At 54.3% G+C, this 21,596-nt stretch overlaps 2 protein-coding genes across 2 annotated transcripts in view; one reads left to right on the plus strand and one right to left on the minus strand.

The window, feature by feature from the left end:
• Positions 1-154: 154 nt before the first annotated feature.
• GUITHDRAFT_149108 (hypothetical protein) lies at positions 155-2,451 on the minus strand (the record flags this gene model as incomplete). The annotated part of the gene is made up of 15 exons (XM_005818648.1): positions 155-205; positions 252-370; positions 603-648; positions 705-763; positions 815-903; positions 958-1,010; positions 1,063-1,135; positions 1,188-1,324; positions 1,374-1,440; positions 1,499-1,559; positions 1,624-1,762; positions 1,880-1,906; positions 1,957-2,000; positions 2,156-2,237; positions 2,293-2,451. Coding segments are annotated over 15 exons (1,206 nt in total), but the record flags the coding sequence as incomplete, so codon positions are not given.
• A 16,922-nt stretch (positions 2,452-19,373) lies between these two features.
• Positions 19,374-21,596, plus strand: part of GUITHDRAFT_156504 (hypothetical protein) — a 5,333-nt gene continuing 3,110 nt past the window's right edge. The window contains exons 1-10 of the mRNA XM_005818649.1: positions 19,374-19,425; positions 19,539-19,617; positions 19,670-19,753; positions 19,805-19,969; positions 20,041-20,134; positions 20,626-20,661; positions 20,714-20,776; positions 21,018-21,062; positions 21,149-21,204; positions 21,324-21,416. Of these exons, the coding sequence (XP_005818706.1) occupies positions 19,386-19,425; positions 19,539-19,617; positions 19,670-19,753; positions 19,805-19,969; positions 20,041-20,134; positions 20,626-20,661; positions 20,714-20,776; positions 21,018-21,062; positions 21,149-21,204; positions 21,324-21,416 (755 nt within the window). The 5' untranslated portion in view covers positions 19,374-19,385. The remainder of the gene's footprint in view (positions 19,426-19,538; positions 19,618-19,669; positions 19,754-19,804; positions 19,970-20,040; positions 20,135-20,625; positions 20,662-20,713; positions 20,777-21,017; positions 21,063-21,148; positions 21,205-21,323; positions 21,417-21,596) is intronic.

Here is a 21,596-nt window from a genome sequence, read left to right on the forward strand (position 1 = left end):
GGAGCAGGAGAAGGAGCAGGAGCAGGAGTAGGACCAAGGAGCAGTAGCAGTAGCAGTAGCAGGAGCAGTAGCAGTAGCAGTAGCAGTAGCAGTAGCAGTAGCAGTAGCAGTAGCAGTAGCAGGGGCAGGGGCAGGGGCAGGGGCAGGTCCGCACCTCCCGACGAGCCTTCAAGAACTCTTGCAGCAGCGCGTTGGGGTCGTTCTCCTGTCAAGTCCTCGTGATCCCAAGCAAACCCCCTGCTAGTCCCCACCTGTACTCTTTGCGCTCTCTTCTCCGACGCGTTCATCTGTGCTACTGGCTTGCCAGCTGAGTTTCCGTTGGGCAGGGGGGGCAGGCCGTTGGAGTGCGCTCCTATCCCGTTGGTGTAAGCTGTCGACTTGAGTCAGCAGGGAAGGAGGAGCAGCAGGAGGACAACGATAATGGGTAGGAGGTAAAGGAGTAGGAGGAGGCAGAGGGAGGGAGGGGGGGGAGGAGAATCTTTACGTTGAGATGGAGCAGAAGAGCTTGAGAGGGTCGAGGGGATCGGGTGGGCGTGACCTGATGTCAAAGTCAATGTGACTGCCCCACGTCGCAATTATGATTTGTCAAAGTTGACAGTTACCGTTGACATGAGCGGGGGGGTGCCTTTCGTTAGGATCGAGCTGCTGCTGCTCGGAAAGAAAGACGTCAAACAAGCCAAAACGAAAGTCGAGAAGTTCCGGACCGGAGTGTCACGGATGGCGTAGACCATCTGCATGAGGCTGTCCAGTGCTTTCTTCTCAGCTGCCAGCCCAGCCATCACCCAGCAGGGACTTTGACAGGGTCAAACTTCACCAGCCAGCCTCGACTTTTCCTTCATCAGCGATGCTCCTCCTCCAAACTTGTCGTAGGCAGCCCAGGAGGAGCGAACGACGTCGCAGCACCTGGCCCAGGGGCGTCAGCTGCAGGAGGAGGAAGGGAGCCGGTCAGCGAGGTACCGTCTGGTGAAGGCAAGGGGATCTTGCGTTGGGTCTGGTCCAGCTGCAGTGTCCTGCTCGTTGACATCCTAGTCAGCTGCCGAGACTTGGCGGCCCGCCCGGTACCTTCACTGCAGCCCCGGCAGCTGGAGGATCCGATGGGGTTGGAGCTGGAGTCTGCGCAGCTCTAGACAACCAGCTGGAGGAGATGCACGTCAAGAGCTGAAGAGAACGAGCCAGGGAGGTCCCACCGATCTAACTTGGACTTCTTGCCTCCATCATCGTCCGAGGCTGCGGCCCCAGGAGGAGGAGAAGGAGGAGGAGGCTGTTTTGCCCTCGACAGCCATCGGTCAAGCTTGTTGTTCCCACTTGCAGGAGCAGGAGACGTCTGGCTCAGGCGTCAGGGCTCTGACAAGAAACCTTCAGATCCCTCGCACCTGGTCTGCCACGTTCGGGGCCTCCGTCGCCGTCGCCTCTGGCTTGCTAGGGGCTGGAGCTGGGGCCCTTGACGGAGGGAGGAGAGTCAAGAGCTGGACAGGATCCCTCCTTCCTCCTCTCTCACTCGTTCGTCTTCCTCTCTCGTTCCACCGCCTCCTTCATCAACGACGCGAGCTCCACCAACACTGCAGTGACCATGAGTCTTATCCCCATGTGACAGCTGGTCGAGCAGAGAAATTCCTCCTTTACCTGTTTGCAGGACTCCAGTGGCTTCGTTGGCGTCCTTGGGCAGGGGAGGGACGACAATCTGAGCTGGAGGAGAGCTGAACTTGCCTGCATCTGGTACCGTCCCCTTGGACTGCATTGCATCCACAAGGCAGGATTGTACCTGTCAAGGAAGGAAAACTCTTATCTCAGACCAGCATCCCTCCAGCGCATCTCCCTCTCAGGAAATCTCGTTGAGCACAAAGGAAGCAAACACAAGAGAGCTGGCAAAAACAGATACCTTCTTCAACTCCTCCGGCTCCAGCAACTACAATATTCGTTACTCCAAAACTTCTCTTGCTTCGACACTATCCTCACCTTGATCAAGTTGCAGCACGCAACCAGCCCTTCGTTCTCCTTGTCTGCTCATACGTCAAAATACCTCAATACACCATCTTCCAGCATAATCCCTTCCACCACCATTCCCTCGGCTCTTAAAGTTTTCATCTCCTCTTTCGCATTTTCTTGTCTCCTTCCCAATTCCTTCCTCCCCCCCCCCTTTTTATCTCTCGTCTACCTGTGCACTGTTCGTTGTCCGCAGCATCCGCATGGCCGTTCATAGCTGGCTCTGCCTTAGCTCGTGAAAGCCATCTGTCCAGCTGTAGACAAAGTTCAGCCTTCGCACCATGCCAAGGGAGGGAGGAAAGCAGTAACCTTCTTGCCCTGGGGTGGAGCTGGAGCCTCTGCTGGGGTTTCATCTTGGAACGGCGGATCCACTTTCACCTTGTTCAGCCATCGAGCAAGCTTGCCTTCCGACATTGAAGGAGAGGGCAGGAGGCAGGAGGCAGGGGCAGAGGAGCTGGCAAAGAACATTGCCGTCAGCTTCCGTTGAGAGTTGCTCAGTTCGGTTCGCGGTACATCGAGAGGACAGTGCCGATATTCAGAACGAACTATCTATACATATCTCCTCCTCCCTACTTCCTACCCTCCCCACTTCCCTCTTTCTCGTACTCTGCATACGTTTCCTTGCGATATTCCTGCACCCAACAATCATCCAACCACTCCATGATCTGCTTGTCGTCATGTACTATCCCTTCCTCTCCTCCTCCCTCCTCCCTCTATCCCTTCCCCTTCCCTCAGCTTCCTCCGCCCTCTCACAGCTCCATCCCCCTCCCTCTCTCTCCTCTCCTTCCTCCTCTCTCATCTCTCTCCCTCTCCATCATCTCTCTCCCTTCCCCTTCCCTCATCTCCTTCCTCCTCTTCCTCCTCTTCCTCCCCCCCGTCCCCCTCCCCCTCCCTCCCTGTCGCATTTCAACCTCGTCACCTCCTGCATTTTTTCTCCAAAAATAGAAAATTTTGTTGCCCCCCTCGTCCCCCTGCATTACAAAACTTGAAAGGTGGGGCGGGCCCGCGGGTGGTCCGGTAACCAAGCGTCGAAGTGCAGCAGCACTGAGCTGTTCAGTGAAGTGCAGCAGGCCAGCAACAGCTGCTGCTGCTGCTGCTGCTGCTGCTGCTGCTGCTGCTGCTGCTGCTGGCCTGCTGCTGCTGCTGCTGCTGCTGCTGCTGCTGCTGCTGCTGCTGCTGCTGCTGCTGCTGCTGGCCTGCTGCTGCTGCTGCTGCTGCTGCTGCTGCTGCTGCTGCTGCTGCTGCTGCTGCTGCTGCTGCTGCTGCTGCTGCTGCTGCTGCTGCTGCTGCTCCTGCTGCTGCTCCTGCTGCTGCTGCTGCTGCTGCTGCTGCTGCTGCTGCTGCGAACCATCTCTCCGAGTACGGCAGCAGATTTTCTTATCTGACGAGGCCTTCTCCTCTTCCTCTTTGCCAGGTGTGTATCCACACAGTGACACACTTGAAGATCAATCACGGATCGAGCAAGGCTCATCTGGTGAAGACAGAGAAAAAAAAAAGTCTCGAAAATTTACTGTTGGTAAACTACAAAAGGATCGAAGGAGAAAACTGTCTTCTCATAGTTTGATGGCTCGTCTGTTCAACTTCACACCGAGCATTCGCAATGAAAGGCCTCTCACTTGACATGCGGCTCCTCATGGATACAGCAGAAACAAACTTCAAGCAAAGATCAAGTCAACACAAGTGAACACGTCCGGGCCGTAAGATATCCTGTCATACCCCTCCCTCCATCCCAGCTCCCCCCCACCAGGCTAGAGCAGTTTTCCGCTAGCCATTGTAGGGTCCTCTATGAGTGTTGCATCATAAACGTATCTTTGTGGATACAACACGTATCGTTGTGGATACAACACGTATCGTTATGGAAACAACACTCTCCTTGCTCCTGAAACGATAGGCTCTCTTTAGTTCAGCGTTGTTTCACTCAACCATCTCATCTCAACTAACACCTCCACATGCTCCAGCGCCTCCTCCAGTAGCTCCCCGATCATTCCCTCCCTCCATACGTCCCTCCCTCCTCTTCCTCCTGCCCCTCTTCCTCCTGCCCCTCTCCCTCCGGCTCCCGTCTCCCTATCCTCCCCTCCCTCCCGACCCTTTTCTTGACCCTCTCCCTGCCCGCTCTGCAGTCCTCGTCCCGTCCTGTCGTACGGCCACCGCTTGATCCCCACCTCCTTGCACGCTCGCTTCAGCGCCGTCAGCGAGATCCCCTGCTCCCCCCGCACGTCAGCTCGCCGCCCCCGCCAAGCAAGAGAGGAGGAGAAGAAGGACGCGAGACTCACGAGGGTGTCGGCGGCGTCGGCCTGGCGGAGGGGGAGGAGGGGGGCGATGTCTTGGTAGGAGAGGTAGCGGACGGGCTTGCGGGGGAGGGCGAGGAGGGTGTGGGAGGAGGAGCGGCGGGGGACGATGCGGGCGACAGGAGGAGGGGGCAGAGGAGGCAGAGAGGAGGAGGAGGATGTCGCGTCAGGGGAGGATGCCATAGTTTGATTGAATGCACACAGCGTGGGAGGGCGAAGGGTCAGATTGAACTAGACGAGGGGGGGGGGGACAGAGGAAGAGCAGGGAGAGGAGGAGGAAACTAGATGGGGGGAGCAGAAGAGTCGAGGAATAAAGTAGAGGAATAAACTAGAAGAGATGGCTCTGTGACAACAATGTGCCACAGGGTCAGGGGTATGGTCGAGTTACTCGAGGAGACAAGACTGAAATCGATCAGGTACGACCCCTGCCTTTCCACGACCTTTCACGATACCCCTGATGTGCCCCCAACTCCCCACCCTAGGGGCACAATCACGGGCTGAAGCCGTGCATTCTGGCCTACCCTACCGTGATGTTTTCAGTTCTGTCTCACTAAGTGAATCTCTTGTAGCTCGGACCTCTGAGCACCTGGACTGCTATACTGTAACAACCCCTCCCCGGGGCCCCGTGTCACGTTCCCGGCAGGAGCGCGAAGGGGTTAATGGCAGGACTGCGAGATTTCAGTCTTGTGGTCAATGTGAAAATGCAACAGGCAGGACCCTCGGGCTGCGAGAGCAGATGAGAGATAAGGCTGGCAAACATTGATGCATAGGCCACAGTAAAGATCTCGTGACGGTTACTCGTGACATTCTGCTGTAGTAAGATCGAAAGGCCGGGCCACTGCAGTGATGCCGCCGCGCTCGGGGTGTGGCCGGCGGTGGCGTACTAGCCAGGGCGCCCGGGCTCAGTCACTGTGTGCCGGGCTGTCGTGACTGACTGACTCAGGCCTGATCGGACTGATTGACTGACTGACTGACTGACTGACTGACTGACTGACTGACTGCAGCCTTCAAGGCTTGTAGTCTTCAAGTAGTGCCACGGTGAGCGGAATCATCGAGTCCAAATGATCGGGAAGGCTTCCAGTGATCAGCTTCATCATTGACTTTTGAAAGTTGAGGTTTCTGCTTCAAACTTGCCGCGGGGTAGGACTTCACTGCCGGGCAGTTGGATCGAACGGTCGGCAGGGTTCGGACTCGGACTCGACTCAGTGCAGTGATAGTCTTCCATCATCCTACACTGTCGCACAGGCCATACGGCAAGAAGAGAAAAGACAGTGACTCAGTGAGAACCAACCCTCATCCTGCCGACTGCTGTCCCCCAACTGGCAAACTTGACTGAGTAGTAGTAGCAATACAGTACGGTAGCGTCGAGCTCAATTAGGCTGATTGAAATCCAGTAGATCGAGTGCCTTCACAGCGATGATTGGATGCCTGACTTACTCCCCACCCCTCCCCCACCGTCATAATACTCGGATCAAGGCACCTCCGCTGGAACACATAGTACAGATGAAGGGTGGAGATATGAAGTTTATTTGAGATGCAACACGACAGGTTCGTTGCATACTCAGAAGCCCTGGAACACCAGACCATTTCAAGTAGTTGTTGAGAAAGGACCATGTCATCACTTGCTGCTCACTCCCGCTCAATAAGATTCCTTCTTGCGGAGACTTGGGATCAATCACGGTCACAACAAAGAGCTCTGATACAGTCTTGAGGAAGCTGAGAGGATATATGATCATCAAAGTGAAATAGTCATGTAATAACAGCCTCAAGCTACTTCGGTCCTCCATTGCTGTAACTTACCGCGTTCCTCCTCACTGCCACCTCCACATGCTCCAGCGCCTCCTCCAGTAGCTCCCCAGCGCCTCCTTCCCTCCATTGCCCCCTTACCCCAGCCTCTTCTACACCCCCTCTCCTACCCCCTCTTGGTTTCCTGTCGTACGGCCACCGCTTGATCCCCACCTCCTTGCACGCTCGCTTCAGCGCCGTCAGCGAGATCCCCTGCTCCCCTCGTCGCACGTCAGCTCGCCGCCCCCGCCAAGCAAGAGAGGAGGAGAAGAAGAACGCGAGACTCACCAGAGTGTCGGCGGCGTCGGCCTGGCGGAGGGGGAGGAGGGGGGCGATGTCTTGGTAGGAGAGGTAGCGGACGGGCTTGCGGGGGAGGGCGAGGAGGGTGTGGGAGGAGGAGCGGCGGGGGACGACGCGGGCGATAGGAGGAGGGGGCAGAGGAGGCAAGGCTTGAGATGGATTGAGTGAAGGCAGCAATGATTCCGCGTGGTTAAGAGGAGAAGGAGATATGCACGGTGAGGATTGCAAGTAGGGAGAGGAGGAGCAGGAGGGACAGAAGGAGGAGGGAGAGGAGGGAGAGGAGGAGGGAGAGGAGGGAGAGGAGGAGGGAGAGGAGGAGGTGAAGGGCATGGAATGCCGTGATTGTGGACTTTATTACTGTGCGAAGATTGTCGGGGGAATATGAAGGTTTTGACTGCATGCAAGGGTCAGGGGTATGCTCGATTTACTCGAGGACGTAAGACTGAAATCGATCAGGTAGCCCCACCCCCTCTTCAGTTCCGCCTCTCAATCTCTCCCCAGCGCACCCCGCCAAAGGGCTGGGCAGGCAGTTAAAACCAAGTTTTACGGCAAGGTAGACTAGCCGAACCGATGTTTGATCGATGCCTTTGTTGCACGTGAAGTTTATTGATCAACTCTCAAATTTATAGGGAAAGACAACAATCCTATCAAATTCGTACTCTTGATCTTCAAGACCAACTTCTTGTGCTCGTTGACCTTCTCAAAGACCAACTTGAATCGATTGGTAACGTTACCAACCTGCTCTTTGGAGCGACAATCCACTCCATCGGAATGATATTCTTTCGCGTCTTCCCCTCGATCAAATGTAGGTTTAGTGAGCACCCGAATCAGCATGCAAGAGTGTTGATGTAAATGTTGAGGTCAGTGTTGACATCCTTGCAAAAACATCAGGTGTTCAATGGTATGAGGCATCTGCACTTGTGTTGTTTACTACTACACAATCAGGGCAGGTTTTTTGCAAACACACCCTTCAACGGCAGATGTACCGTAACTCGCTTCTTCAATTCATGTGTTCATCATCAATTTCAACTGATACTTCTATCTGCTCTTTAGACTAGGTATCTTACAGATAAACTTGCAGCTGTCAAGATCTTCTCCTTGTTTTCATTCCGCACCCACGTCACTTGGCGATTGACAGGGCAAGAAGTTCAGTAATGTCGCAAACGGCAGCAGCAGTTTTTGCGGTCGTTACAGCAATCAATGTTCAAAGAGACCATTCTAGTTGTGCATCTAGCACCAAGAATTCGATTTGTACAGTGTAAGACCTAGTCCATTGAAGTCATCGCAATGAAGCTGTATTGTATATAGCCAAGGGTATGAAGGAGCAACAGGGTAACGTATTGCAGCAGCTGGCTTCTAACTCAGCAACTTGTAGAAGAAAACTTGAGCATCTGCAGTCGCTCAGCTCAGCCTGACACCTTCGACGTCCTTGCTCGCCCTGACGCGGCTGCACTATTTAGCCCGCCATTCCACCAAAACAAAAAAAAAGAAAAAAAATTATTTTTGAACAAAAAAACAAGTGGGCAGCACCAGGATCTCACTGGCCGGCTTAACGCCGCTGCCACCCCCTCTCAGGGTCTGACCTGTGGCAGTTTCACTTAGAGCCTCGAGGCCGAAATCTCCTCACTCTCACCCCCTTCACAGCAGCACATCCCGTCGCAACTCGCGTGTGACTCAAGGGGAAAAATGGGGGTGGGTGGAATCACTCGCTCTGACTCCCCCTCCCAAGGGAGAGAAGCTCAAACCTATAGGTGATTCACTTAGTGGAAGAAGACTGAAAACCCCGAGGTACAGGGTAGCATGTAAAACCTCGTTTCCAGAACCTTCAACACATGTATGTACCTCCTTCCCTGGCTCACGTTCCTCCATCTCGACTCTCTCTCTCTCCCCCCTCCTGTTCTTGCTCTCCCTCCTCCCATAGAAACCTCCTCCTCCTTACTGCCCTCCTCTCCCCTCTCCTCCCCCGGGCCTCGCTCCTTGCTAGCTCCCATGCCCTCCTCGACACCTACCATCGAACACTTGCCTCCTCTGCCCCCTCCTCCTGTCGCCCGCGTCGTCCCCCGCCGCTCCTCCTCCCACACCCTCCTCGCCCTCCCCCGCAAGCCCGTCCGCTACCTCTCCTACCAAGACATCGCCCCCCTCCTCCCCCTCCGCCAGGCCGACGCCGCCGACACCCTCGTGAGTCTCGCCTCCTCCCTCTCCTCTTCTTGCTTGGCGGGGGCGGCGAGCTGACGTGCGGGGGGAGCAGGGGATCTCGCTGACGGCGCTGAAGCGAGCGTGCAAGGAGGTGGGGATCAAGCGGTGGCCGTATGACAGGACGGGACGAGGACTGGAGAGCGGAACAGACAAGGGGGTGGGGGAGGGGGAGGGTCAGCGAGAGGGTCGGGAGGGAGGGGAGGATAGGGAGACGGGGGCAGGAGGGAGCGGAGCAGGAGCAGGATCAGGATCAGGATCAGGAGGAGGGAGGGACGTATGGAGGGAGGGGATGATCGGGAAGCTACTGGAGGAGGCGTTGGAGCATGTGGAGGGCCACGTAAGGCATCAAACATGGTGATGTTTCATGTTTCTCTGCTTTTGCCCTGCTCCTTCTGCTCAGTTGCCCTCGCTGAGCTTGATCTTGTTAACGAGGCTGCAAGCTTCGTTCCCTTGTTGATATTGCGTCTGCTTTCCAAGAACAATCGCAGCCTGATGCTTGTCTTTCACATCTTACAAGAGATTTCTGACTGATTCAATAAAGAATGAATCTGCTAAAAGAAATTGTACACCAACACCTTTGATTTTCCATCTTGTACATTTGGAAGATCGTCGCAGCGTTGGCAAAAATATCAACAAGAGTGCATGACACACTGAAAAGCCTTGATCAAGTCGGTTTGACTTGTTGTATAAAAGTGTGATGGCATCTGTTTACGTCGAGAGTTCTTGACTTGAGCTCACTTGTTGTATATGTTCCCGCGCCTCAGTCTCTAGATGCTCATGCGATTTGTGGGTCTTGTTTTCCTCTGGTCGTGCGAAGGCATGAAGTACTATGACAAGAGCAACATCCAGCGACGCAAGCCTTGACGTGTTGCAAGAAGCAAACCTGTGTGACTTCCACGTGTTGCAAGAAGTCGCAAGCCTGCTGTGTTGTGACGTGTTGCAAGAAGCAGATGTGAAAATTGTACTGTGACGTGTTGCAAGGAGCTGAAGGAGCTTGCTCTAAGGAAGCTGTAGGTCGACCCCACAGCAGTCTCATCCGCTTCGCAGGGAGCTTCCTTGGAATCAGAGTCTCCGCAGCTGGAAAGAAGGGAAGGATGAGGACTGGAAGGGGTGTTAGGACGAGGGGGGCAGGGGGAGTAGGGGAACGCAGCAGGAGCAGCAGTAGCAGCAGGCACAGGACAAGGAAAAGGAGCAGGAGCAGGAGCAGGAAAAGGCGCAGGAGCAGGAGCACTTGAAAGAGCAGGAGCAGGAGCAGGAGCAGGAGCAGGAGCAGGAGCAGGAGCAGGAGCAGGAGCAGTTGGAGCAGGACGTTGTCTCAGGGAGCAACGGTTTGGAATCCCCTCCTTGTACGGCAGGGGATAGGTAGACGTGGGATGGTGGGGGGTCAACCTGGTTGATTTCAGTCTTACGTCCTCAAGCAGGAGCGCTTGAAAGAGCAGGAGCAGGGGCAGGAGCACGAGCAGGAGCACCAGCAGGAGCACCAGCAGGAGCACCAGCAGGAGCAGGCGCGGCACAGAAGAAGGTGCAGGCGCAGGCGCAGGCGCAGGAGAAGGAGCAGGAGCAGGAGCAGGAGCAGCAGCAGCAGCAGCAGCAGGAGCAGAAGAAGGAGCAGGAGCAGGAGCAGGAGCAGGAGCAGGAGCAGGAGCAGGAGCAGGAGCAGGAGCAGGAGCAGGAGCAGGAGCAGTTGGAGCAGGACGTTGTCTCAGGGAGCAACGGTTTGGAATCCCCTCCTTGTACGGCAGGGGATAGGTAGACGTGGGATGGTGGGGGGTCAACCTGGTTGATTTCAGTCTTACGTCCTCAAGTAAATTGAGCATACCTCTGACCCTTGAATGCAGTCAAAATAGCCCCGCATGCTAGGGTGCCGTACCGGTACTTTGTATGCTGTAACATACCGGTAGTGGAACCGCAACAGTCAAACGGAGAGTTACGTTCGAGTCGACCTGAAGCTCGGTGCGCATCAACCCGTGGCTCCTGTATGTCGCGTGCTTCCCATTGTGAGACAAGAGGATTGATGCCTCAGCAGCTCAGGAATGTCACGACCTTCAAACTTGAGGGATGGGGGTGGAGGCTTCATGGACCGTGAGGGCAGTGGAAGCGTTTTGAATTCGAACATGCGATGCGAATGTCAGTGTTCATGGTGAGGACTCCTATGGTGAACGGTTTTCATGAGGTAAACTTGTATAATGGCAATCAATCAATCAATCATTGGCTTCGCCTCGACGCATGGTTGACAAGATTTAGCTACACAATGGATACCGCCTTCTCAGGTGGGTTGTACAATAAGGCAAGCTTCCTATTCATCCTGGATTCGTAAAAGAACCGAGTCTGACACCATCACGACGGATCTGAGTAGAAGAGAGTTGAGCTGAGGTGTGTGGACATCGTTGCTCAGAAGTTTAGCAACAGATATTCGGTACATGTGACGGTTTGTAATGTGCATCTTAACTTTGTTCCTGTGTTCATTGTAATTAGAACATGACTAATGTAATTGGACCATGTAATACCTCGTGCGCATTACGCTGTTCTTTATCCTGCTTGTACTTGCCTGCAACATCACCTACAACAGCACAAGCTAACGTCACACACACCTTGCAAGCGCTCGTTCTGCGCAAGCATTTCAGTTTCACTACTAATCCAACACTTCCCAAAATGAATTAAAAAGAGAATAAAACTCTAAAAACTAAAGGTCATGGTACAAATTATTGACTGATTTTAGAAGGAATCTCGATTGCTTTTCCCCTACATCACAACGTCTCAAAATCAGACTCAGGTTAAAACCGCCGCGTAACGACTAGGACATCTTTGGCGCCATGAGACCCCCCAGGGGGTTAGCCCTCCCTTTGACTAAAACATTTGTACCAGGAGCTAATCTTCAGGTCTTTATTGAAGGTCTCCGGTAAACATCCATGTAACGAGAAGCGTTTTCAAAGAGGAGATGTAAGAGAGGTCAGTGGGCTGTAAGACCTGCGGCACCACAAGGATGCAGTCAGCCGCGTGAGCACGGTACTCCAGCAAGTGTTCCAGGTTTCTTCGCACAGCAATGCCATGATGATGATTCCCCCCTCCTCCCCCTCCGCCAGGCCGACGCCGCCGACACTCTCGTGAGTCTCGCGTCCTCCCTCTCCTCCTCTTCTTGCTTGGAAGCGAGCGTGCGAGGAGGTGGGGATCAAGCGGTGGCCGTACGACAGGACGGGACGAGGCCCCCGACTGGAGGGGGGGAGGGGGGGGGAGGGAGGGAGGGGGGAGGCGAAGAGACGGGACGGAAGACAGGCAGAGTCAGCGTCTGCTTGCCTGGCATTGATTGTACTTTAATCCAGAAGGATCCGGACTTGCGGGTCCCGAGTCATCGAATACTCAGAATTTGAGCGAATTCGTGTCTGCTGTCTAATCTCCTGCATTCTCCTTGAATTTTGTGACAGTTTTTTAATCTTGTGTAGTTTGCATCAACGTCACTGTACGACTGCTATCTTCTCTATCTCGATCTCGCTCATCCCCGTGCGATTTGCTGAGCGACGGATCTGTTTGCGTTGTGTACCCATCACTGATAGTCTGACCTTGCAGAGATGAGTGCAGACATAAGGGCAGACGACGAAAGAAGAAGAATGGTAAAAGGAAGATTCACAGTCTGAACTAATGATTCAATATCACACAACCCAAAAAGAAAAATTTTCAAGTTCTCACTCTCTTTTCGTCAGCTCGTCACATGCTCCAGCGCCTCCTCCAGTAGCTCACTTGACATTCCCTCCCTCCATACGCCTCCCACTCCCTCTGCTCCTGCTCCTGCTCCTGCTGCTCCTGCTCCTGCTCCTGCTCCTGCTCCTGCTCCTGATCCTGCTCGTGCGCCTCTCAGATCCCCTCCTGACCTTCCTTCTCCCTGCCTCCCCTCCCCCTCCCCTTCTGCCCCTGCCTCCTCCCCCCTTCCACCCTCCAGTCCTCGTCCCGTCCTGCCGTACGGCCACCGCTTGATCCCCACCTCCTTGCACGCTCGCTTCAGCGCCGTCAGCGAGATCCCCTGCTCCCCCCGCACGTCAGCTCGCTGCCCCCGCCAAGCAAGAAGAGGAGAGGGAGGAGGCGAGACTCACGAGGGTGTCGGCGGCGTCGGCCTGGCGGAGGGGGAGGAGGGGGGCGATGTCTTGGTAGGAGAGGTAGCGGACGGGCTTGCGGGGGAGGGCGAGGAGGGTGTGGGAGGAGGAGCGGCGGGGGACGACGCGAGCAGTGGAAGGCTGAGGTGATGAAGAGGACATGGGAGTAGCAGATCAGCTACTAAGATTGCTCAACTTTCTACTGGGCAGGGTCAGAGGTATGCTTTATTTACTTGAGAGACAAGACTGACATCGATGATCTTTGGGCCACCCCTCACCAAACTTGAACTTTCTTCACCCCCCCCCCATCCCCCCCCCACTATACACCTCACAGGGGGGAACAGGCTTTATCTGCGAGTCGTGTGCTGCTGTACCTCGCGGTTTTAAGTCTTGAAGCACTAAGAAAGGTCAAGGTACAAGCTTCCCCTGCGGCACCTGACTGCCCTCTTCTATGGGTCGTAGAGTGGGGAGTTGTTGGAGGTGGGGGGTGAGAGGGGGAGGCTTCTGGTCTTGGGCCTCTAAGTAAAACGTGTAGGGGTCAGCACCCGAGCCTTTCACGACAGGGGGATAAGACCTTGCTGAACCCACTTGTTCTCACATGAAGGGTTGTGGGGGAACAAGGTTTTTACGTAGTAGCTTGCCTCTCACGGTTCTGCTTCTTACACATGCATGTATGGAGTTCTATTCAAACCTACACTTGCAAGTAGACTCAGAAACGAACAACCTCCTTGACTATCATGAAGACGTAGGTCGTGAATGAGAAAAGAATCTCTTTGTAAAACAGATACTTGAACATTCAAAGATGTCTAGTGCATGTTTGATAAAGATGCAGGCAATAGCAAGCTGGATTTTTCCGCTTTACTTAAAATCGCAGACAAGCAACAAACCTAAATTCAACGCAAATCTATGCGACACGCCATCTATCTACCTACAGTTTTTCCTTCATTTTGTGTTCTTTCGTAAGACTTTCTAATCAAAGGCTTTCTGATATTCTTCTTTGAAAATCTCCACGCTTGTACCCTCTTTCCTTCTTATCTTGAACCAACTTTCTTTAGTGAAGTCTCCAAGTACTCCAGCGCCTCCTCCAGTAGCTCCCGATCCAGACACTCTCTCCACACTGCCTTTCGTCCCTCGTCTTCCCCATGTCCTCCTTGCCTGCAAGTAACCCTCGTCCCGTCCTGCCGTACGGCCACCGCTTGATCCCCACCTCCTTGCACGCTCGCTTCAGCGCCGTCAGCGAGATCCCCTGCTCCCCCCGCACGTCAGCTCGCCGCCCCCGCCAAGCAAGAAGAGGAGAGACAGGAGGACGCGAGACTCACGAGGGTGTCGGCGGCGTCGGCCTGGCGGAGGGGGAGGAGGGGGGCGATGTCTTGGTAGGAGAGGTAGCGGACGGGCTTGCGGGGGAGGGCGAGGAGGGTCTGGGAGGAGGAGCGGCGGGGGACGACGCGGGCGGTATGTTGATGGTGTCGGGAAGGGGAAGGGGAGGGGAGGAGAGGGGAGGAGGACATCGGATGTGCAGGCAGGGAGGAGGAGGTTACGAGACTGAGCAGGAGAGGAGCGGCCGAGGATGGAGTCCACAGGGTCCTGAACGGGTAGCAGAGGAAAGGGGGAACAGGCATTTTTGGTGTCAGTGTACCGGAGTGATTTCAGTCTTGTCTCACTATGTGAAAATCGCCTACATTGTACCTCCCTCTTTCGCCATTCTTGTCCACCTAAGGTGCCCAGGGTTTTAAACGCACGAGTTCTCAAGGAGCAGCTTGGATCTATACACCTGTAGTACGAACATGTCAGTCTTGTGCCTCTAAGTAAAAATGCACTTGGTCGAGCCCTCACGATCGGCTGACCTGTAAGACTGTTTTGTATCCAGTCTGCTTCTCCTCCTCCTCCTATGGCTAGCAGGAGCCTTGTGCAGGAGGAGGTTTGGTCTCCTTCCCAGGACATCTGCCTCAGGGGAGGCAAGAGGCGCAAACAACAGCTCAAAGCAAGTGATGATGAGCTTGACTGAACGTGGTTCAACATTGTTAGTATTTTGGCTGACTAGCTTGCTACACATGGGTCATCTTATCGTTAGTACAGTGTTCCTTGTACATCCAGGACCAACACGGATTGTGAAATCTCCCTGCCCCGCTAAGTTATCTCCTTGCAGTGCCGTTCTATGCCCCTACGAAGAGGAGAAGCAAATCATTGCCGGAGAAACAACGAAATCATGAGAGTGAAATCGTAAACGACTAAGATATTATCAAGGATGGAACATACGCCCTGAAGCACGGTAGGTGGCCTTCTCAGGATTAGACTTAGAAGAAGCTGCAGGATGATTGCCTGTGAGGTTCTGTTGGCTGTCAGCACGGTACCGTACAAGTGTATGTTCACAGTTACACCGCTCGGACATTCTTGAAGCGATGCTACTAGCGCCCATGCCTGCTGTAAGCTTGTCAAAGATCTCTGATCAAAACCCATGGATTGTGAGTGCAGTGCTGATCACTCGAGCGGGGATTGAGAAACAAGCAATGCAAAAGGAAGAAGATCAGAGGAGAGGGGTTGGGAGTTTGAGAGACAAGCGCGAGTATCTAAATTCATTTGAACGAAGTCAACAAGTAATTGAACAAGGATATTCACATGCCATCCAGATCCCAATAGATCCGCACAGAGAAATTCCGAAAGCCACACGATCAACAAATTCTCCTCATCTTCAATCGACGACAAAACCATCTTGTTGTTAACACAAAACCACCACAACCAACCCTCTCGAAGAGTCTTGAACATGCCCACATGATATTCTAGGGTGAAACTGCCTACTAGGCAGCCGCATCACTTGCCTTATGAGCCCTCCACATGCCTCATCGCCTCCTCCAGTAGCCCCCAAGACTCGCAGCACCTCACGTTCCATCGCCATGTCCTCATCGTCTGCTCGACTGCGCAAGGGATCGCAGGAGGTTCGGGCTCGTGGGCTTCATCGTTGATCTGCTGCTGTTGCTGCGCCTTCTTGGCGGCGACATGACTTTGTACCGTCCTATCGTACGGCCACCGCTTGATCCCCACCTCCTTGCACGCTCGCTTCAGCGCCGTCAGCGAGATCCCCTGCTCCCCCCGCACGTCAGCTCGCCGCCCCCGCCAAGCAAGAGAGGAGGAGAAGAAGGACGCGAGACTCACGAGGGTGTCGGCGGCGTCGGCCTGGCGGAGGGGGAGGAGGGGGGCGATGTCTTGGTAGGAGAGGTAGCGGACGGGCTTCTTCGGATGAGAGAGGAGTTGAGAGGAGGGGCGGCGGGGGACGACGCGGGCGGTTGGAGAGGCTGGTGGCAAATCGCTTTGGAGTTGCTTGTGAAGCAAACTAGAAGACGATAACATTTGAAGTACCTTAGGTACCAGGAGGAATCTGAATCGGATCTACAAGGAGGAGGAGGAGGAGGAGGAGGAGGAGGAGGAGGAGGAGGAGGAGGAGGAGGAGGAGGAACTACTATCACGACCAACCCTATGACCACTACTACCACCTTTCTACCACCACTCCTAAAGTAGGAACAGCACGACCCTGCGCTTGACTAGCCGGCTAAACTGGGAATGAAGGAGAGGGGAAGAGATTTCAGTTGTGGGCTTCAATTGAATTCCTTGTAGGTCTGACCCTGAGCTTCCGACGGGTTTGTAAGAGGGCCATCCATCGCAATCTCCAGAACGAATGCTGACACCTCGTTGTAATAACTGTCACGGATACCACAAGATACGGTTTTCACAGCCACATCTGTGGGTGGGTGGTCGGATATCCAAGGGGAGGGTGGGTAGGGTGTTACGACTGTTAGTGACATGACTCGGGACAATAACTTGATATATAGCTCAAATTTTATGTGCAATATATATGATGCATCGCAACTGAAGAGCTCGTTGTGTTGTCAGCTACAGAGTTGCCATCTTGTAGTTTCACCGTCGATCGACGAACAGATCGAAGTCAGGTGTCGATGTTGAGATCGAATGTGAACCTCGGCAAAGCATCGATAACGTTGCCCATCCTGATATTCTTGAGCATTGTGAGTATGAACCTTGTGAGGGTGAACGAGTGGACTGAAGAAAGTGATGATGATGTCAAGATATTTAAAGTCGACTTCATTTCAAGAAAATTCACCATCGATACAAAACTTCTAATCATCAAATGCAGAATTCTCAAGTCCAGTCCTAACCATTCGATCCATCAGCAATACAAGGTTTCGCCCAACATTTTCTCGTCGCCCTCGCTCTCTCATCCTTCTATCTACCTCCTACATGCTTCAGCGCCTCCTCCAGCAGCTCTTCAGTGCCCCCTCCCCCTCTCCAAGTCTTATTCCCCTCTTGCTTCTCTTTTTCACCTCCATTGCTGACTTTCCTCTCCTCGTCCGCGTCCACCTCTCTCGCCTCCATCGCCCTGCTTGCCTGCCCGCCCCTCCTCCCGTACGGCCAGCTCTTGATCCCGACCTGCCTGCACGCCCTCTTGAAGGCTGACAGCGACAACCCCTGAACCATACCCTCCGTCATCTCCTCCATACCCCACCTTGCACCCCGCCCCACCCTTTCCCTCTGACAACCCCTCCTTAACATGGAGAACTTACCAGGCGATCGGCGGCATCGGCCTGGCGGAGGGGGAGGAGGGGCGCGATATCTTGGTAGGAGAGGTAGAGGGCGTGCTTGCGGGGGAGGGCGAGGAGGGTCTGGGAGGAGGAGCGACGAGGGATGATACGGGAGATGCAAGAAACTTTAGGAGAATCAGTTGAGTTGGAGGACATGACGGAGACTCGTAGTGATGGAGGAAGAAAGGTAGGAGGGATGGGTATGTGCAAGACGGAACCAGCTAGAAGTTGATCTGAAGCAGCTGCAAGGGATACGCAGCAGGAAGGGGGGGAGGGGGAGGCGGGAGGCGGGAGCGCCCGCGGGGAAGTCCACCAGTCTATGCGGATCGAATCGGCGCCGGTGACGTGACGCCGGTGACGTGACTAAGAGTAGCGGTGACGTGACTGAGTCCCGGGCCGACTCTCCTGATTGTCCTCGTACCGTCGAGGCTGATTTTTAACTTAACTTTGAGTAAAAGATGAGAGAAGACGGTGACGTGTACTAGCGCGGCCCGGAGCGTGGCGCCCTTCCATCGGCCGGCACATAGGGCAGGCTGGCGCACCGCGCCCGGGCCCGGGCCGGCCGCCGGCTGCGGCCCCGCCCGGCCCGGCGTACGGGCCGCCCGGCCGTATCAGTGATTCATAGTAGGCCCAGGGCCTCCGAGTGCCAGTGACCGCATGCGGGTAATTTCTGATCATCATCGCGGCTCGCCCTCAGCCTAGGCTCAGCTTTTCAATGGAGCGGTGCCGCACTGAAAAACTTCGACAATGCCACGGTTGAAAGTCTGTTTCGGAATCGGGGACCGTGTCGAGCGCGGCAGTTTTCGGCTTACTATTCTGAGAGTCAGGCTTGCTTCCTCCAAACACAAGTTGCACCATGAGGCTCGCCGCTGAGTCGGGTTCCGATTCACAGTGACATCCGATGATCACGGCGCCGGTACTACTAGTAGCGGCCGTCTGAGTGCCCGGGGCCGCGCCCGGCGCCTCCGAGTGCGAACGTTGGAGAAAGGGAGATGATTCTTGCATACGCGGCCGGGGCGGCCGCCGCCGCCGTGGTCACTGTCAGACACATGACCGGCGAACCGAACGGACCGTTGAACTTGACCGGCGTTCATCAACTCAACTTGCCGCAACACAGTGACCTTTCGACAGGGTTCTCACGGACGGGCCGAATTGTCGGGGTCGCTGGCCGTGGCCGCAGTGGGGCAGAAGAACATTCCAAGTTCCACTAGCGGCCACTTCGAACAAGCCTTGATTTCGATCCATGGTGACGAGGAAGTCACAACGGGCTCGGCCCCCCCCCGGGGCGTCCCCGCGGCGCCGGCCGGGCCGGGCCGCGTCGGCCACCGTCACTGCCTGAGTGTCTGACATGGAACCACCCACCAGGAATGACTACCCCTGACGGAGGAAAAAGACGGGTGGTCAAGGAGCTTCGAAAAAGGGAAAGAGTCTCTTTTCGAATTTCAGATACCGAGATCCTTATATGATATCGACTATCACATCCCCCAACATGGCGTGCTGAAGGGGGTGGACAAGGCGGCGATGGCGAAGGGAAGGGGAGGAGGAGAATGAGGAGGAGTAGCAGTAGAAGTAGTAGTAGAAGGAGGAGTAGGAGGAGAATGAGTAGTAGGAGTAGGAGGAGGAGGAGGAGGAGGAGGAGAACAATCAGTAGTAGTAGTAATAGAAGTAGTAGTCGTTGTAGTAGAAGAGGAGGAGGAGGAGAACAATCAGGAGGAGGAGGAGGAGTAGTAGTAGTAGTAGTAGTAGTAGGAGTAGCAGTAGTCGTTGTAGTAGAGGAGGAGGAGGAGGAGGAGGAGGAGAACAATCATCATCATCATCACCATCATCATCATCATCACTCATCATCATCATCATCATCATCATCATCATCATCATCATCATCATCATCAGCAGCAGCAGCAGCAGCAGTAGAAGGAGTAGAAGGAGTAGAATCAGGAGAAAGGGGAGGAAGAATCAGGAGGAATTGGGTGTGTGCAGAGGGGGAATATTAGTGAGGAAGGCAGTCCCGAGTGCTTGGAGAAGTAGGACAGAGAGAAGAAGACTACAAGTCCATCTCTCTCCTCTAAGCCTTTCTTCATGTTCATGTTGACGCATGAAACAGAGTTTGTTTGTTGTCAATCATTGCAGTGAATTCTTCTCTTTGTTTCAGCTCTCAAGGCATGTTGACAAGTCTGCGGAGCAAGGCAGTCATAATCTCAGGTTCTGATCTATCTTCTCTAATCTTCATCAGCTCTTGTCTCTACCTGTTCATCAAAGATCTTCTTTCCTGATCTTTTTTCCTGACCTTCTTTCCTGCACCTTCTCCCTGCTAGTCTCCTGCCTGGCGACCTCCACCTTGATCAGTTTGCTCTACGATGTTCTCCGCAGATCGAAGATTTACTCTGCCGATCTGTAAGGCTCTTTCCTCCTTGTTTCTGACATGCCTTGAAATGCGGCATGGCAGGGAAAAGGAGAAGAAAGGAAAGCGGATCCCCTACCTGACGAGCTTCCTCAAGCTTGACCTCCAGAACCTGCGCAAGGCGTTGAGGTGAGGGAAGGGGAGGGAGGGAGGGAGGCAGGCAGGGAGGCAGGCAGGCAGGGAGGGAGGAGAGGTTGTTTGGTTACTTTGCTTTCATAAGACGGTAGGAGAAGCTCTCCGGGAAACTGGAGGAATCTTTGCCTTCTCCTCTCCTGCCGGGAAGCCGTTTGTGATTGTGAACAACGAAGACATCTTGAAAGACATCCTAGTTCATCATGTTGCAAGGTAAACATGCGACGTTGACATGTGTGTTGTTAAGATTGCGTTGTTCTCCTCACTTGGTTTCTCCCGTCCAGGTACAAGAAGCAGCATGCCAACGGTATTCTGGAGCTGTTCAGGAAGACAACACTGCCCAACAGTCAGTCTCCTGCATGGCGTCCAGTTCATAAGGTGACATGTGATGAACATGGAAGATTGTTGTATTTGAAGATTATGAAAGAAACAGAAAATAGCAAAGACTGATGGCAAAGAGGAGAGAGAAAGTATGATGATTATTTTTGATGTGATGATATGGATTGTGGGGCCGATGATGGTGGAAAAGAAGAAGATGATGATTGTACACTGACTTTCTCAGAGGAGGAGCAGGAGCAGGAGCAGGGGAATGGGGAGAGAGGAGGAGAAGAAGGAGGTCAAGGAAGGAGAGGAGGAGAAGGAGGTCAAGGAAGGAGAGTAGGAGAAGAAGGAGGAGCAGGAGAAGGAGGAGCAGGAGGAGCAGGAGGAGCAGGAGAAGGAGGAGCAGGAGGAGCAGGAGGAGCAGGAGGAGGAATCTGAAGGGAGAAGAGGAGTAGGAGTGATAGTAAGAAGGGATGGAAACATTAGAGGGCGAGATGTGGTACCGATGAGTACTGAGTATCTTGATATTTCCTTGCGCTACATCGCAGCTAGCAAGCAGGATGTGCTTTCATTCTGTGGAGAAGGTGAAAAACATTTGTCTTGGTGTTCTTTTCCTCCTCTCACCCCAGTGTGCAGGAACAAAAACTTTTGTCGCTCGTCGACGAACTTTGTGTGATGATCAAGAAGGAAGAAGACAACGTAAGACCACGTTAGACAACGACAACGTTCAAGAGCATCCTTCCTCCGACCCCCCTCCTTCTCCTCTCCTTCTTCGTCCTTTCCTCGTTCTCTCCTGCTCCTTCTCCTCTCCTTCTTCGTCCTTTCCTCCTTCTCTCCTCCTTTCCTCTTCCTCCTCTTCCTCCACCTCTTCTACTCTTTATTCTGCTCCCTCTCCCTCCATTCATCTTCTTCTCTTGCAATCCTCTGACTCTCTTTGCAGCGCAAAGTCAATCTCAGCGCCCTGCTCACGGACTGGTACTGGAAGGTGACAAGCTTCCAGCTCCAGCTCGTGCTCCTGCTCCTGCTGCTCCTGCTGCTCCTGCTGCTCCTTCTCCTCTAAATCTCTCCCAGGTTACTCTCTTTCTGGTCCTCGGCGAAGTTCCACAAGGATTCCCTGATGCCTACCGGTAAATCTCGTTACTCCCCCACAAACCCCTCCTGTCCTGTCGTCTCCTCTCCTCTTCTTTTCTCTCCTCTCCTCTCCTCTCCTCTCCTCTCCTTTGCTCTACTCGTAACTGTTTCATAGGGACGCCTGGCTTGCCTGCATCGATCGCTTGAGTTCTCCTCTCATCAACTCCTTCTTTTTCTACAAGTTCATCCCAACCCCTGCAAACCTCTGGTACAAAACGATGCTGGTGCTGGTGCTGGTGCTGCTGGTGCTGCTGGTGCTGCTGGTGCTGGTGCTGCTGCTGCTGCTGCTGCTGCTGCTGCTGCTGCTGGTGCTGCTGCTGGTGCTGCTGGTGCTGGTGCTGGTGCTGCTGCTGGTGCTGCTGCTGGTGCTGCTGCCTGGTGCTGCTGC

The sequence above is a fragment of the Guillardia theta genome, assembly GCF_000315625.1.
Source record: "Guillardia theta CCMP2712 unplaced genomic scaffold GUITHscaffold_280, whole genome shotgun sequence".
NCBI lineage: Eukaryota > Cryptophyceae > Pyrenomonadales > Geminigeraceae > Guillardia > Guillardia theta.